Source organism: Halictus rubicundus, chromosome 7 (assembly GCF_050948215.1).
Source record: "Halictus rubicundus isolate RS-2024b chromosome 7, iyHalRubi1_principal, whole genome shotgun sequence".
Lineage (NCBI taxonomy): Eukaryota > Metazoa > Arthropoda > Insecta > Hymenoptera > Halictidae > Halictus > Halictus rubicundus.
Genome location: NC_135155.1, coordinates 18141007 through 18158509, shown reverse-complemented (window position 1 = coordinate 18158509; position 17503 = coordinate 18141007). Strand labels below are relative to the sequence as shown.

General features: G+C 31.3%; 4 protein-coding genes across 8 annotated transcripts; 2 read left to right on the top strand and 2 right to left on the bottom strand.

Annotated features, from left to right (window-relative positions):
* Position 1: 1 nt before the first annotated feature.
* LOC143355779 (tRNA (guanosine(18)-2'-O)-methyltransferase TARBP1) lies at positions 2–5390 on the bottom strand. Its single transcript, XM_076790895.1, has 10 exons — positions 2632–5390; positions 2328–2557; positions 2040–2256; positions 1819–1971; positions 1579–1743; positions 1330–1518; positions 1064–1238; positions 585–928; positions 291–427; positions 2–227 (listed from the first exon to the last, which is right to left on the bottom strand). The coding sequence occupies exons 1-10, from the start codon at positions 5386–5388 to the stop codon at positions 80–82; spliced, it is 4515 nt and encodes a 1504-aa protein (XP_076647010.1). The 5' UTR covers positions 5389–5390; the 3' UTR covers positions 2–79.
* Positions 5391–5881: 491 nt separating this feature from the next.
* Thg (tRNA-histidine guanylyltransferase) lies at positions 5882–8319 on the top strand. 2 transcript variants are annotated; one of them, XM_076790926.1, is made up of 4 exons: positions 5882–6236; positions 6393–6637; positions 6725–6827; positions 6915–8319. In XM_076790926.1, exons 1-4 carry the CDS (start codon positions 5882–5884, stop codon positions 7136–7138), a joined length of 927 nt encoding a protein of 308 aa, XP_076647041.1. In that variant the 3' UTR covers positions 7139–8319. The 2 variants fall into 2 exon arrangements, with proteins under 2 accessions (XP_076647041.1, XP_076647040.1); XM_076790925.1 differs by having other exon boundaries at positions 6725–8319.
* Vhaac39-1 (V-type proton ATPase subunit VhaAC39-1) lies at positions 7956–10410 on the bottom strand. Its single transcript, XM_076790924.1, has 6 exons — positions 10165–10410; positions 9726–10076; positions 9474–9631; positions 9222–9398; positions 9033–9110; positions 7956–8950 (listed from the first exon to the last, which is right to left on the bottom strand). Exons 1-6 carry the CDS (start codon positions 10283–10285, stop codon positions 8789–8791), a joined length of 1047 nt encoding a protein of 348 aa, XP_076647039.1. The 5' UTR covers positions 10286–10410; the 3' UTR covers positions 7956–8788.
* A 750-nt stretch (positions 10411–11160) lies between these two features.
* On the top strand, positions 11161–16157 carry L(2)gd1 (lethal (2) giant discs 1). Of its 4 annotated transcripts, XR_013082556.1 has the most exons (13): positions 11161–11374; positions 11454–11592; positions 11663–11766; positions 11861–12230; positions 12315–12686; positions 13250–13612; positions 13701–14071; positions 14139–14314; positions 14389–14652; positions 14983–15021; positions 15395–15485; positions 15563–15778; positions 15871–16157. XR_013082556.1 is itself a non-coding variant. In XM_076790881.1 (12 exons), exons 1-12 carry the CDS (start codon positions 11315–11317, stop codon positions 15680–15682), a joined length of 2466 nt encoding a protein of 821 aa, XP_076646996.1. In that variant the 5' UTR covers positions 11161–11314; the 3' UTR covers positions 15683–16157. The 4 variants fall into 4 exon arrangements, 3 of the variants coding, with proteins under 3 accessions (XP_076646996.1, XP_076646995.1, XP_076646997.1); XM_076790881.1 differs by having other exon boundaries at positions 13253–13612; positions 15563–16157; XM_076790880.1 differs by having other exon boundaries at positions 15563–16157.
* Positions 16158–17503: the final 1346 nt, after the last annotated feature.

Below are 17503 nucleotides of genomic sequence, written 5' to 3'. Positions count from 1 at the left end.
ACTTTCTTATTTTGATTGTATTAATTTTCACATAATTCATATTTGCATTCTTGTTAATATTTTATAATACAAAATGAAATCAGAATGTATGTTGCATTGCATACTGCCATATACATATAGCACCGCAAACATGAACATTTAATGAACGAATTACACCATATTGAGGTATTTCTATGCAAGTATCGAAGAGAGGTATTAAATTAGCAGGTATTCCATCCTTTTCGTTTCTGAAAACAGAATTTATATGTACAATAAGATGAGAAACCTTACAGTCTTTTTTATTTACTTACCCTAAAACAAGAATTGACTTCTTTTTAAATTTCATATTCAATAAGGTTATGCTATTAACTGTTTGCTCCACACCTATCAAGGACCATCCCATGTCTCTTTTTTCTAAGAGGTATTTACTCAAATCATTTGGCTTCACCTAAACCAGTTATAAAATTATGAAAACTTGTATTAGTAATTGCTTAACGAAAAAAGTATGAAAAAAAATAGTTCGGACTGCTAATAACAGAGTAATCTCTACTGGTCACGATTCGTGGTTCACCCTGTATGATATGAAAATGTATAAAACGAAATACCTCTGTAATAGTTATCCAGTTTTCAGCTGACACACTAAGATTTTGGAATTCTTTGTCTCTGATTTGACTTAAATTAGCAATAACTAATTCTTTCACATTGAAAATTTCACACGTGCGTGCAAGTCCTCCTAAATTTGGGGTACGATCAATGAGACATGCTACAACTATGATACCTTCTTCATCAGGTAATATTTTTTTCTTGGAAATAGATTCTCTAATTGTCGAGGAAATGTAGTCATGTGACGAATTTGCAGGTACTGATGAAGGATCAATTTTCTTCTGAATATTACTTAATTCTCCAAGATTTATTCCATAAGATTTTTTAAGAGTTCCTGAATCAGCTCCTGAATTTTCAAAAGTGTTAAAGAAATGAATATCTTCTAATTATACATATGTAATATGAGTATACAGAGTGTTCTCATTGATTATATTATAACACATTCTGTAAATTATAGTTCTTATGATTGTTAAAAACATGCCTGCAGATTTTGTTATGTATATTGATGTTTCAACTTTTGATAATAACTCCTTTAAATTCTCCATTTGAAGAGGATGGTTTTGACTTCCTTTAAAGTTTAGTTGTTCGAACACGACTGGGCTAATCCATTCACTTTGGTCCATATCAGTTAATCGAGGCAACTCAAAATATATTGTCTACAAATGCAAAAAGAAAGTAACTATAGGTCATATTTTTTAGTCTTTCGTAAATTTTAATAACTAGAAATATTAAGTTCAGTAATGTTACCTGCAGACTATAATCATTTAGAGCATGAAAAGTGGAAAGATAAAAATCGTCTTTAATTCTAGTGAAACTTTCCATTGTATTTTCATCTTTTAAACTTTCCATTATCGCTTTGTATAATCCTCTGTACTCATTTGTAAGATTATAGTAGTTCAAGTTTTCTAATGTTTGAAACAGTTGCATAAAAATTACCTGTATAAAGTATACATATTAGTAGCTATAATATTTATTATAATTACATTTATAATGTACCTGGTTATAAAGTCGCATATTATACTGCTGTCCTAAGCAACAACGCGCAATATATGGCATTCCCATGGAAATAAAAGTAAGTTGATCAACTTCAGAAAGTAGCTTTGCAACATGATAAAATATACATGCGATTGAACTAACGCATCCTGGACGTTTTGTAATACCCTATACAAATATTTTAAAAGTGTTTAGATGTGCTACATAAATTTTGAATAAGAAAAACCTGCATTTTTTAGATACCTCTTCAAAAAACGTCCACAGTTTATAATGAAGATTTTTGTACTCCGTAAAAATTTTAATTAACAACCATTCTTGCATTACTCGCACACTGTGTTGATTACTTTCTAAAAGCATTAAATTACAAAGAAGGTCTACCAATATAGTTGTATCTACCTGCAAGGTATTAATTTTGCTATTTGTATTGCACTTATAATTTTTTCAATTTTGTGATGCTGTATTACCTCATTCAGAATAGGCTGCAACACTAATAAAATTTGCATAATTCTATGCTTTATCTTATGTATATAGGAATGATTAAAATATCTTTTATTTTTGTATTCTTCTAGTTTCTGTAAAACAATTGGAAGAAACCCTGTTGCATATTCTACATCCACAGTAATTGTTCTGTGTAACAGTATAACAGAAAGTGCTCTGATACTACCATCATTATTATGATCTCTATCAATAAAATTACAGATTAATACGGAACTTTAAATCAGAATGATATCATAAAATTTCAAACTACTCACATTGCTGATATGTGTTGTGGATAAAAAGTTTCAAAATTTTTAGCAATATACAAATACGTTTGATTTTCTATTAGCTTATCCCTTTGAAGCGCGTGTCCATGAAGAAGACATAATATTAATGGTTGTTGTAAGTTCCTCAAGCTGCATGTATCCAACAACTTCATCTCATTCAATAAAATTGCCTTTAATTTTGGTACTTTGTTACTTTCTTCAAGTAATTCTTCAAGAAACTAAAAATGAGCAAAATAAGTTACTAAGTAACAAATGTTAATTTTCTGTGACAATAGTTTATTAATTAACTTACATGATTCACAAGGTTTACAGCATTTGGAAGTATCAAAAAATTGCTATTTACAATAACTTCGAGAAGAGCTTTTATTGCTAAAAAGTACAGCTTATTCTTCGAACTTAATAAAGTAGATTTCCAGCATATAGTAAAAATAGATTCTAAACTCGACATACTTTCAGAGTAATTCATATTTATTCCTCTCTTATCAACAATTATTTTTAAAGTCAACGCTACTTCTGGAATAATTTCAGTTCCTCCCTTTTCATAAATGTGTGAGACGTTTTCAAGCCAATCAATATTTTCTGGCCATAATTTTGTTTCCACATTTGATAAGAATTGATTTGTCAGTTTTGCTAATAATAAGTAGCATTGTGAAGCTATTTTCCCCTTAGAATTCATGCTATATTCATTGTTATGAAATATAGGAGCACGACACATATTCAATAAAGGTTGTACATAAAAATCTGTAGGCTTTGAATCTAAAATGCTTTGAGTATAATGCAAAATGTGCAATGCATACATGTAGTGCTTATATGTAAACTGTTCTATATTTTTAAGAATTATTATACTGTCATATTTAAATTTCTCAACATAATCTAAAAATTCAGACTTTGGTAGAATTAAATTCCCATGATTAAAAAATGATATGATTGTAATTATATATTTATTCACTTCTACATAATTGATTGATTTAGATGGTATACTCTTACTATTTTTAAGTAGAAACTTTAAAGCATTTCTAGTATGCCCAGACAGTAACTGTATAATTTTTTCATCTTCATTTCTACTTAAATTTAGTAATTCCGACATAACTCTTATGGTATAAAGAATATGCTCAACATTTGCATATGGTCTTATATCACAACTATTAAGTAACGAAAACCACTCATATAGTATCTGTTCTGTTGAACATGATTTTGTGTGTAGTATTAACCCTGCATCGTAGAATATAAAAATTATAGAAGCAATCTTTGCTGGATTTAGTATGTGGTGGTTGGTATGCCTATCTTGATGCGAATAATCTCCACATAACATTTTAATAAAATTCAACGTTTCTATTTCTGTTACTTTAGCTCTCAAACAGGTTGTTATACTGTTCCATGAGAAGGAACCCCTTACAAGAGCTTCATCTGAAGGAAATTCCAATAACATATTTGCTACAATTTTCAAATTGTCTACCCTCTCTAAAGAAAGAGAAATTGTTCTTATGATTTCAATTTGCGATGCAACTCTGAAAATACATGAATGCGCATGTAGATTTTTTTGTATAAAAAATCTCATTACAATCAAATCATTTTCTTTCAAAACATTTAAAGTCCTCTCCGTAACTATTCTTAAAATCATCATCATATAAAATAACGGAATAGGAGCCCATGTTTCTTCATCTATTACTTTAAGAAGTCTAGAAATAAATTCATCTTCTGTGTTTCTTATAAGTACAAATAACGTTGCAATTTCATCTACTATTTCTGGTTCCTTTTGATACAATTGGCATTCATATAAAAATGTATTATTCAATACATTTACAAACAATTTAAAAAATTCAGAATCACGTAGAACTTCATGAAATTGGCAAACATAACTAATTCCTTGCTTTATTGTAGCATTATTCTCATGCTTAAATATTCTCTCAAAAATGACTTGCAGCCATACTGTACTAAAACAGTCATTGCACAAAGTATGTTCTTCGCTACCTTTTATTAAATTTGGCACATGCGTCAAAGCTGGAGCAATTAGATGGTACTGCTTTTCTTCCAAAGCCTCTAGTACTACATAAAACTTTTGTTTAATGTCATGTATTGATATTTCTGTTTTAATGGACTGCGTGCACATAAATGGTAGTGTTGATTTCCTCGACTTTAGTCCACTATTATCTAAAGTACTACTGACATCTGTTAGCCGTTTCATTAAAAATAATCCTTGTTTCCGATATTGTTGTACAGAAGATTTTAAACTTTTTATTATTAGCAACCATAATTCTGTACTATCACATAACTTGTGATATATGAAACTTGTGTCTTTTAACTTTTCTGAAAAGCATGTATCAACTATAATACTCAGTGCACTAAGTTGGTCTTGCACATCATTTACGTTGAATAAAATGAACAATAATATCATGGGAAAAACTTTTTCAGGATCAAATGTATTCATTAATTTTGGGAATATCGAAGCAAAAGATGGCCATTCTGTATTATCTTGCACTAGCCAAACTGTTATATTTGGAATGATATGCAATTCTAATTCTAATTGCAATAATTGTGTTCTTGTGTTAACATTTAACAACTGTCTCAATTGCACTGAATCTAGAAAACATTCCAGTATTTTCATGTAAAACACCCTATTCTCATTTCCCAATAGAAAATTAAAATGTGATTTCTGGAAATCCCTTAAATGTTGTTCAAGACATTGTAAATTGCAAAAGAGCGATGTATATAAAATTACAATATCATATAAAATCAGTAAATCACTGGAATTCTGGAGTTGTTCTTTCAAATTTAAAACATTTTCTATTTGTTTGAAGCACAAGTCGTTCGACACTGTTCTTGTATATTTCTTTTTCGAACCATATAAAAGTTGATATTCATAACATAGTATTGTGCGAACTGTTTCTAATTTCTTTATATCCAAATTATCGTTTGTTATTTGTTTCGAGTAATTTTTAATTAATTTGTGCAATAGTGTAAATGGTTCGACCTTAAATGCGGTATCAAATGATTCCAATATCGACAAATCTGTTGTTGGAAAATGTGTGTATCTTTTGTGTGAGTCCATTTTGTTACGTTACAACGGCCACCGACTCTGATAATTTATATGTACATACAAAAATATTCGTGTTTACATGGAAGGTTAGATCTATACAATCCTTTTTCAAGGAAAAGAAGTTGACCCAGTTGACGTATATATTTAGTCTAAAAGTATGTTTCAGTAAGAAAAATTTTAATCAAGATACATAGTTACGATATCATTTTACTCTATTAAAAACAATAATTGCCCTTTATTTTGCTCATATGTTATTGTATGTATGTAATAATAATAGGAATGTACATAACCAATAAAAGTACACGTGGGTACTCAAAAATATAAATACACGGATGGAAAGTTTCTGAATTGTATCATAAAGAATGTTATAAACACCATAGAAATACAGGATTTCGTTTTGACAGTAAGATTCACACGACTCAAGCTACAGTGAGTCTCAATTACAAAGAGATTTCAACACTCGCCAGTTTCAGAGAACGTTTGTATTTTCTGACAGTAAAGACGAATGAAGGGAAGTAACTTCCTGAAAATCATTAGCTCGGTCAAACAAGTGGTCATAAGCCGGCACATAAGTTTGACAACGATGGCCAAAAGTAAATTCGAATATGTAAAAGAATTTGAACGTGACGACTGTTGTTTGCCAAATTGCTGGATTGTGGTTAGAATTGATGGAAGAAATTTTTCAAAGTTTTGCGATGCTCATCAATTTACCAAACCAAACGATGTAGCCGCCTTGGAATTGATGAATCGGGCTGCTATTACGGTTATGGAAGATTTTAAAGAGATCATTTTAGGTTTCGGTCAAAGTGATGAATATTCCTTCGTTTTTCGAAAAGACACACAGCATTACAAAAGAAGAGGTATAGTACAGATAAAAAAATAGTTCGTAACTCAATGGATTTTGAATAATCAACACAAACAACATGATAGAAAAGAATACAGAAAATTGTGTTTTCAAACGCAATTATTGTTTTCTCGTATTATGTTTTTTTAAGATACTGTTCTTTATGTTTCAGCTTTTAAATTAATGTCAAATGTGAATTCTCTTTTTACATCAGCGTATGTTTATTACTGGCCCCGATTTTTTCGTGGCAAAGAATTATATTATCCACCTTCCTTTGATGCCCGTATCGTGTTGTACCCAACAGATAAAAATTTGAGGGATTATTTAGCTTGGCGACAAGCAGATGTTCATGTGAATAATTTGTATAATACTTGTTTCTGGAATCTTGTGTTGAAAGCTAAGCTCACTCCAAGTCAGGTAAATAAAAAATTTTTGTAGTATATTTATAGGGTACATATATGAATGAAAGAATAATTGGTTCAATTCTGCTTTTCTAACTTTCAGGCGGAAGAGAAATTGAGGGGAACATTGGCATCACATAAAAATGACTTACTTTTTCAAGAATTTGGTATAAATTATAATAATGAACCTCCGCTATTCCGAAAAGGTACTACACTTATAAGAAAATTAGTACCTGATGGAACAGGTCGATTAAAACCAGCAGTGGTTCCATTGGTAGATGACATTATAGCAGACCGATTTTGGAAAGAGAATCCAGAAGTTATTGGATTGAAAAGTTTAGCTACTTACCAACCTCCAAATCTAGTTAATAATACAAACATGAAGCATGTGAACAATATTCCACCACCACCAGGTGTTAATGCGAACTCTATGAACGAAGAGGCAAATCCTGCGAGATGTCGAGAATCTGATGGTGAAAAGATGCAGTGTGAAAGTGAACGAATTTGTAGAAGATAAGCAGTGTTTTATTTTTATATAATAAATTTGGAAAGCATCCTAACGGAAAATACCGGAAGTTTATTTTCGATAATTGGAAAATATTTTCAATTTTCTTACAGTAGCAAAATCACAAAATATTAATTTAAAATTGAATTAATAATTATTATATTTTTATAAGGTGTATAGTATATTGTATGTAAATCTATTTTCATACATGTACTAATACATGTATATATGTTACAAGAAAAAATTGTTTTTCAAAAATAGAATTTGAAGACATACATGACGAATATTTTTCGTTAGGATTTTATATTTTAAAACTCATTGAATTGAAATATTGTATTTTCCAATAGTAAGAAAGTGCATTGAATAATATTCAATTATTTATGAATCTAAAGGCTGCTCTAGAATAAATATATTAAGATTTTTATACAAGATCTTTTTCATAAACAATACATACTTTAATACATTTGATACATTACGAAAATTTATAATCAGTTTTTGTAGTTAGAAGCTATAAATTATTTTGAAACAACCTAGATTATAAAATTTTATAATTTTGCATGAATGTGTTTGCACATTTCATAAATATCATTTCTTTCAACATCTTTAGTATATACAAATTGTTTAGATCTTAAGACATTCAAGTATTATAAGCACATTCAGATATGCATTTTTTGTTACATAGAACATTATACAAACATATAATTTACCATTTCATTTTCCGACTTCGGTATTTAAAATATGAATGATTATCAAAATATACAAACGTAGGGAGTATGTAGTAGTAAAATCGATATTATTAGATGGAGCTGAAATTAAATATAAAAAATGGTTTTATGTTCCAAAAGAAAACAAAAAAAATAATTTATTTTTATAATGATCAAAGTTATAATATTTATTAATAATTTGTATAACTGATTGATATAACGTCATAAATTGTTATGAGATGAAAGTTATACAATTCTAAGAAAAAATGAAAAACTAAGTAGAAAAGGTCAGGACTTATTTAATGAGTAGTCTACTCAATATCATAAAATTCTAGAATTTCACAATAACTCTTTCTTGTTGAATCTTACATTCTGTTTGCCACAATATTTTAATTGTGCTACAGCGAAACCTTGTTAAACAGTGTAGTTGTTTATACGAGTAATTTTATAATTTGACATACACAATAAAATTGTTTACTTTCTTTTTAACATGATTACTAATGAATAAATGAAGCTCATATGTGTAAGACATGATTTAAATTGAGTTTTCCAATCTTATGGAATGTATTCTATATTGTTGTATATTACAGTGGAATTAATAATCATAACATTGGGTAATACAAGACACAACAAATATACTGGTCTACAATAAAATACATTATATACATCTATATGATATAAACTTTTGTTATACATGACAATAACAGTGCTAAGTGATAGTTTTAATACCATTCTTTCAATTTGGCTAGACATATAATTGCCTTTTTTATTTAATTATGAATTAAATATTTATATTTTCCATGTATTTGGCAGTTTCCCCTTTTTGACAATCCTAAATACTGTGCAGAATTTTTGTGATTAATCATGATTGAAAAATAAAAAGGAGAAAGAGTCACCTTTTTTGAATATTATTATATAACAGGACAAATAATTGTTGCAACAAAATGTTTCAATAACATTAAAAGATTGGAATGTAGTTGTCTATTTTAGCTCTATGTTTCTGTGCAACGCATTCTGCTATCCATACAATATTACGACATTCCTGTTCCTTTAACTTAAGGTAACTATAGAACACTCCAAAGTGAAATTGTTGAAGAAAGGCATGAACGTTTAAACGAACCTAAAACAGTAGAAAAGTTAATAATTTGTGACAATAGTTTTGATCAAGCAGTAATAACAAATCTTGACAACATTAAGTTTACCTCGTGTTCAAAGAATTTATCTTCTAATGTCTTATCGCCAGGATTATTGCCTGCACCTTCAAACAATGCGCTATACTCCTGCGAAGGAAAAACAAAGGCATTTTTGCACATTAGAGAATGTATAAATGTATCAATATTATCTTTAGAGAAGAGAGAGGCAGAGAGAGAGGAGAATTATAATATACATACAGCATAATATTCTGCCACTGCTTTAACTTGTTCATAATCATCAGCCCTTGCTAAAGCTGCCAATCCATCAGGATTTAATTTTCCACAGCGTGGATATAATTTAGCTCTATCATCTTTACCTAGCTCGGTTCCAAATGAATTGATAGTTATAATAATTGCTCGTCTATCAGCTTCGAACTACAAATACAGTTTGCACTTAATACATTATCTTTCAAAATCATATTTATATTTTAACTATATCAAATATTATACCGCGAGTATTTCACACATAGTGTCTGCAGTTGTTCCACCAATTTTCTTACAGAACTTATAAAATGCTTCTAAGTAAGCTTTGTATAAAGTATTTCTAATTATTTCAATGTTCATTTCATCTAAATCTTGTTCAGAAATGCAATCCACGAAAAAGGGGGCTGTGGCAACATACATATTATTTATATTAATATATACAGCACATTGTTTTAACATCTTTTAGAAGAAATTCAAGAGAAAATCTTTGGATCATACCCAAAGGTGTATCGACCAAGACTGCACTGTAAAGCTCAGCGGGTGTAGTTGCTACGTGAATAGCTTCCATTTGTTCGAAACTGCCAAGAGGATGACATTTAGGAATCAATTCAGAAATTGGTCGTTGATGTAATGTTCCAGTGATCAATAAAATGATGTTGTCGATCATGTAACTGTAGGTAATGAAATCTAAAAATTGCGACAACGGCTCAACAGAATGGTTACGCATGTGTTGAAATTCTAGGACAAGCTTCTCCCTCAATTTATCATCAATCACACTGACGGACAATGGTGATGGTTCATTAGCCAAAAAGCTGCCATAATCTGTACCCGCCAAATGCAATTTCAAATCTATTTAAATAAACAAACAATAACAAATTAGGTTTAAAATGATTGTAAATGTTAAAACAAAAGTAAAAATTTGTTGTGTAGAATGTACCTTCTAGGGTCTCACACTGTACAAGGTTGAGGTAGTCACTTTGTTGAAGAATTCCACATTTAAATCCTCGACAAAGACCTTCCAAGTATCCTCCGTTGATATTGAACATGCAACCCTTCATTTTGGCGGATCGTTTCCTAAAATTTCACAACTACAACACACAAAACACAGATCCGTCAAAATCGAAGTCGGACTCGCCCTTTTCCGTGACGATCATATGACTATTCGGTGAGAAGTTTACCACAGACGACGCAAAGTGGCATTTAACTATAGATGGCGGTTCATTAACCACGAATAACTATCGAATATTTGAATTTTCTATGTTTTATGCTCAATTTGTTCTTTTTAAATTTATTTTTCGAATTACATTCGAATATGTATATATATTTTTCTAAAATTATTGATTTAACCTGATATAAATTTTCATTAAATACTGTGCAGAATAATTAAGGTTTAGAAAATAAGCTTGTAAAAATATATGCTTGAATGTATTAGAAGAGATAAAGAAATGTAAAGCAGAGCTGTTTACATCTAAATTATATATATTTTTCTGGCTGATGAATGAATTTTGTTAACTATTGTATCGCGTAATGCAAATTATAAAAGGATGCTACAATAATGCATCTAAAAAAGTACAACAAATAATTCTCATGAAATCAACTATTCAAATGTATGCATAAATTAATTTTTAATATAAGTTGGAAAGGACAAAATAATTTATTTCTAAGTAATTCGTTAATCTATAAGGATATATGTATATTACTATCATTGACTTTGTAACGTTTTTTTTTTTAGGAAAAGAATATTTTTTAATAGATGTAAAGTTGTTAAAATACCATAAGTTGTTTGGAACAATATTATGTTATATTTGAAAAAATTTATTTGTTCTTAACAACAGCATTAGAAATTACCTACGTTTTAAAACTGTGTAATAGACATTTTTGTAAACAGTTTAATCATACTAATTGTAAGATTGTTCGTCCTGTGTCAAACATTATTTGTCAGTGTCGAGTGGATGACGCATACCGATAAAATACTGTTGTACTGAGATACGCTTTGAACCTGTAATGTATACTTCGTCTCTAACAATATCTTTAATATTTTACTAATTGTTAATTGATCCTTAATTGCGTAAATCTCACGAAATAAAATGTTTGGTAAGAAAGAGAAACCAAAACGTCCAGCACGTCCTTCTGGTAGCCTTGCGCAGGTATTATCTTAGAAATGCTTCTAACCTTACTTTTTATCAATTTGACTTTTTTAAAATATATATATTATTTATTTAAAAGTATGGAATCTTCGAAGTGCCGGAAACTTTTGACGATTTAGGTAATAAGTTCATGGAGGACGATGATAATGATGATGATTTGGAAGCAGAATTAGCAGCGTTGACAACTAGTGATGATAATCAAAAACCCAGGCGTAAAGGTACATATTATTTGTATGTTTGTCAAATTGTAATATATATTGTTCATACAACTTTCAACAAATTTATTAGCACCCCGAAAACCAATTCCAACTGCAAATCTCGATGCAATGATAGAAGAAAGTTTGAAAGATCCTGACGAAGAAGTGTCAGATGATGACGATCCAGAATTATTGGTATAAATTATATTATATGTATATTCTTCATTTTCATAATAATTGTAGTAGTAGTTACATTTAAAATAATTTTAGAAATTTTATATTGCATTAGAATGAACTTAAGATGATCACAGGCGATGAATCTGGTGAGGAAATATTACCAACAGAAGAAGATAGCCCTCAAAAAGAAAACGTAGAACACTTTGAATTAGGAGCAGATTCTACACCTGTGGAACGTGCAATAAATCTTTTAGAAGAAAGATTAAGGTTATATGAAACAGCTGAAAGGAAAGCAAAACAAGAAAATGAGCCAAGTCGAGCAAGAAGATATAGGAGAGGCATTAAAACGCTTAAAGAATTATTGACTCAGGCTCAGTCAGGGAAACCTATCAACGAAGAGGATATTCCACCACAATTACCACCATCTGCAGTTTCAGAGTCTACAACAAAAGTATCAGAAAGTTCTAAAGAAGATCCAATAGGTAATGCTCAAAAGAATAATAGTAGTTCATATTTCATGATGCTCAATCTGTGTAAGTAATATGTACTATATGCACGCTTTTCAGGAGAGAAAAGTGCTCCGGTTGATGATGACGCAATACCGTCTCCAGAAACTGACAATACAGCAGAATCTGTTCCAGCAAAGCCTATAGACGAAGAAGCTTTGAGCTTATTAAAAAGTAGGCAACAAGAATATAAGATTGCTGCATTAGCATGGAAGAAAACCGGTAACAAGACGGAAGCACTTCAATGTGTAAGTGTAGCGAAACAGTTTGATATAGTCATAGCAGCGGTAAATGCAGGAGACTCAGTCGATTTGTCAGATATGCCTCCATCTCCAAATATGCCAGGATCAAATGATGCTGATACTACACCAGAATTTCCAAAGACTCAAAATAAAATACAAGGGCAGGTACCCTTAGAAACTCCATCTACAGGTAAATAATTCATAATTTAATCATTTACTTTCTCCGTTGATATTATTAAGATAAATAGATTAAACCCTTCGATGAGATGGTATTTAATTACCCCATTATATGGAATTGCTTACACGAAAATAAAAAAACTTTTCGTGACAAGTATTTCACGCTGGGCGAAAATTTACATACTAGAGGAATGAAATCTCATAGAAAAGTTACCATTTAGACTAAAATTTAAATGTTTTTGTTAAATCTAAATTGTTTTTTAGAACGCAGTGTTTATTGTACAGAAAATAAATTACGAAAAGGAACAAAGTACCTTTGTAAAAAGTGTAATGTTCCGTTATGTGTAACTCCATATTAAAATAAAGTTATTTGTTTGTACAATAAAACATTTTTCTTATTTAACCCCTTTGATCGTATGAACGAAATATCTCGTGTCGCAAAATTGAAAAGTGATGGTATGGACGAGATATCTCGTCATGAACGATTTTGCGATGCGATAAATCTCGTCCATATCACCTCACGAACGAAGGGGTTAATTAAAAATCACTATAACATTGTTAATATTTCTGAAATAGCAGAAGTAAAACCAGTTGGTCCAGAGAATTTAGGACTTGCTTTGAAGGAGCGACTTGAGGTATATAAAAGATCAAAAGCAACTGCAGAAACAGAAGGAAACTCTTCTAAAGTTCGAAGATATGGTCGTATATGTAAACAGTTTGAAGATGCTCTTAAGTTACATGCTCGTGGAAAACCTATAGCTCTAGACGAACTGCCTGTTCCACCTGGTTTTCCACCGCTTTTGGCTCCTGCACCGCCTGCTGCATCTGTACCAGACGAGGAAGCACAACCAAGCCCGACAACACAAGTAGCCTCAGATTCTGAACCGTCTGAAAACATACAGAGTCCAAAGAGTCCAACAGTTCCTCCAAGAACACAAGGTGTGTAATAAAATTTCCATGTGTCTTAACACAATCATTCATGATTAAACTGTCTGTTTAATAATGATATACTTTCCTCTATTGATAGGAAAAAAATCAATTCAAAAGATGTCACGTGCAGATAAACAGTCAGCTCTGCTGCAGCAACGTCAGCATGAGCTAAAACAAGCCGCTCTTGATGCAAAAAAGGATGGAGATATAGAGTTGGCACGTAATTATTTAAGACAAGCGAAAGGGATAGATCCATTGATCGAAGCTAGTAGAGCAGGGTTACCAGTTGATATGAATACAATACCATTGTCTCCGTTAGCAAAAATGGAACTCAATGCAAATAGTTCAGGAGGACAACTTGATGAGAGTTTTGAGTTGGTCAGTAGCGAACACTGTTTGGACGAAGCAACGGGTACTGATGAAGAGATTTATGAGAATCTGGAGGCTCAGCTAATGAAACAAATGAAGGTATAATAGGAACGTCGTGTATACTTGAAACTGAATTTATAATAAATATTTTTGTAATTTGTTATAGTGGTGCTTATGCACTAGAGATCACTCCAAAGCTTTAGGAGATGTACCTGGGTATAATAAATGGGAACGATTCGCATTGGATTACAAACGGGATTTGGATATGTTGAGGGTTCGAAAACGTGATGCATTGCCACCACCACAACACCATTACGAAACAAAAACTTATGCTATAGTGCAGTCAGTATTACCTATATTATACGACAGAAACAAAAATAGTATGAATCTTATATTTATAAATTTTTATGTTTCAGGAGTTGTACGGATTTAGGTGACAATGATGTAGAAATCTCAATAATAAGAGGGATCAACTATTCAAAAGAGGACACATACGTCATATACGAATTTCCCTACCCATCCGATAGTCCTCCAACAGATAGAACAACTACTGTTAGAGGAACATGCAATCCAGAATACCAAGCAGTATTTCGTTTAAATGGAATAATAGAACGAAGCTTAAGACAATGTCAACGGGCTTTTAAACGACACGCGCTGAAATGTCAAGTTTGGTCAAAAGGGTAACTACAAACAATGATGGGTATAACCATCTACAGTTTTTTATAACGTTATTAATTTAATATTTTCGTAACATTATGATTTTGCTAATGTTTTCGTGTATTTATTTAGTCACTATTTATGATAAGTTTTAGTTTTTAAAAGCACATTCGTTATGAAATTGGTAAATTTTATTTACGACCATAACAGTAACATTTATTTCTCACAAATCATGTTTCATTGTATAAAGTATGATGCATTGGTGATTGAATGTTTTTTTGTCAATATTAAGGTAGGTATGATTAAAAGTGTAATACTAAAAATAGTAAAATAGATTAGTACGTTGCTTGCAGATGCTCGCTGAATCCTCTCCTGTGTTGCACTCATCCAAGGTATGAAAATCATAGTTCTAAAGATCATTTAAAGCTTTCAGCTTTTAAATATAGATGCCAAAAAAAAAAAATGTGAATGTTTTTGCCCTGTAAGAGTCGTTGGTTAATGGTTTTTTTGTTTATTGTTTTTCTAGCTAATGTATTGTAAAAGTAGTATTTGAATACCAGTGTATATATGAGATAAAAAGGAAGTTCTGTAAAATCTGTTTTATTTATGCATATTGTAGTTTGATTGGTAATTACTTGACATTATCACGTTTTTAAATTGCACGAGCAAGCTGTGACAACGTATACCTACTTTGATTACATTTCAGCTTTGTCCATAATGTATGTGCACTTATTTAATATCGCAACTGATTATGTCTTTTTACAGTGGATTCTTTCGAAGCGATAGTCTGTTAGGTACAGTAACAGTGAAATTGCAACCGCTGGAGAGTAAATGTGTTCTTCATGATTCATTTCCCGTGAGTATTGAATTTTATTTATTCAAGATTATACTTTGAGTTATAGATTACATTAAAGAAATTCTTTACGACCGTAGTTAATGGACGGGAGGAAACCAACAGGAGCAAAGTTAGAACTGAAAATACGATTGAGAAATCCAGTTCTTACTAAACAAATAGAACAAATCACGGACAAATGGTTAATCATTGATCATTGATGTAGCATCATGGAGTCACTTTATATTTATATTTTCCAATCGCCGCATCATCGAGGTCTTGAACGTGTATTTGCTTATTATAAAACAATGGGCAATGTATTATTTGTTTCGTTCATAGCGACACATGTTAATGTGAATATGTATATGTCAAATAATTTATATATTTTATTACGAGTCTTCAATTTAAGACAAACACATGCGACCACATAATGTTCCACATGAAACGAGTACATATGCACAGTCTAACATGTAAATATTATAACATGTTGCATAAGGAATTTGTTACACAACTACGGCATACCAATTATACTGGCTATAAAAAAACTATTATGTTGGGCTTTAATATACACAAAAATATCAAATTATACTCTATATTAGCAACGTGCTTCATGCCTACTTATAAGAGAGATTTGTCATTGATTTGAAGAATAATTTTTTAATCGCTTAATTGTTGAATAAAAGAAGTTTAAAACACAGTCGTAATAATGAATACATATATCCTTTTCTATTCATCACAATAAAAATTCCAAAATTGTGGAATTGTGCATTAATTCCAAGCTACAGAAGCTTTTCTTAATAATTTTATAGGGTTGGAACAGAGCAACAGTGTTCGATCAAATGACGATCGATTATAAATGATGGGTATTTTGAACGATTTTAATTTTAAAAATGCATATTGCCGGAGGTTGAAAAATCTTAAGTGCGACTGCAATTAATTAGTGTGCGCATAAGATACTATCACTTGTATCTATTGAAACGATTTAAACGCGGAGGAGGAACGATCGTGGAGTGAAGCTGAATCCACATTTCCAGAGAACAATACAGCACGTGAACCTCACTAACAAACTATTGTCCGATAATCGTTCGACTCTGTCTCCTTCCAGTTCACCACTACCACTGTTTCATCCCTACCCACGTGTGCCTCACCGCCTGGTCCTTAATGGTTCCGTAATACTTCAGAACAGAGTAGGATGCACTGACATGCACAAGAGTACAGAACTGCCATAAACATAATTATAACAATAGCTGCATTTACCAAAACTGCTTCTTTAATATAATTCGTGCTGCAATAAAGTAAAACAAATATTTTATATGAGTTCACATCCATTTTTGGATTGCACTACATCCGTTTACAACCAAAATTACTATACTCTTACATAACAATTTCAATATTTTATAAGCTCTGTCTGAAGTAGTTACAATGCTAACAAGCATTTCGAAAAAACCCTGTTAGTATACTATTCTCGTGCGCGTATAGTCAGACGGTTGCCTACGTTCAGGAATTCGGAAGCCATTTTAAAATCATTAAATCGCCCAATATCTGCAACCTTCCAGCGGTAACTGGAACAAGAATATTCATATATTGTTGTAATAATAATAAAGTACATTAACGATCTTGAAGTTACTACTGTAAAGTAAAGTACAGGTAAAGAAGACGATGAAATTGCTTTTACATGTCACACCGGTGGATACAGTGCGAACAAGAATATTGTTTAAGAATTGTTGTATTGTTTAATAACTATTATGTTCGATCGGTCGTAAATTATTTCTAGAATTAATGGCGTTCTGTGTACCTACGTACAGTCTGTCTCTTGGACCTTTCGAACTCGTGGACCCTTTGTGGTCGCGTTGGCAATGGTGACTCTATGGTGTTCAAAGGGTCGCTGCCATGATTGGTACATGAAGTATTTGACACCCACCGTGTCAAATGGTGGTCCCCGAAAAACGCTCGACCATGCCTCGCGCCGGCTTTCATCGTTGCAGCACAAAAGCGTTTCCCGCGGTGCACATATCGATCGCGCCATTGGAAAACAATGGGAT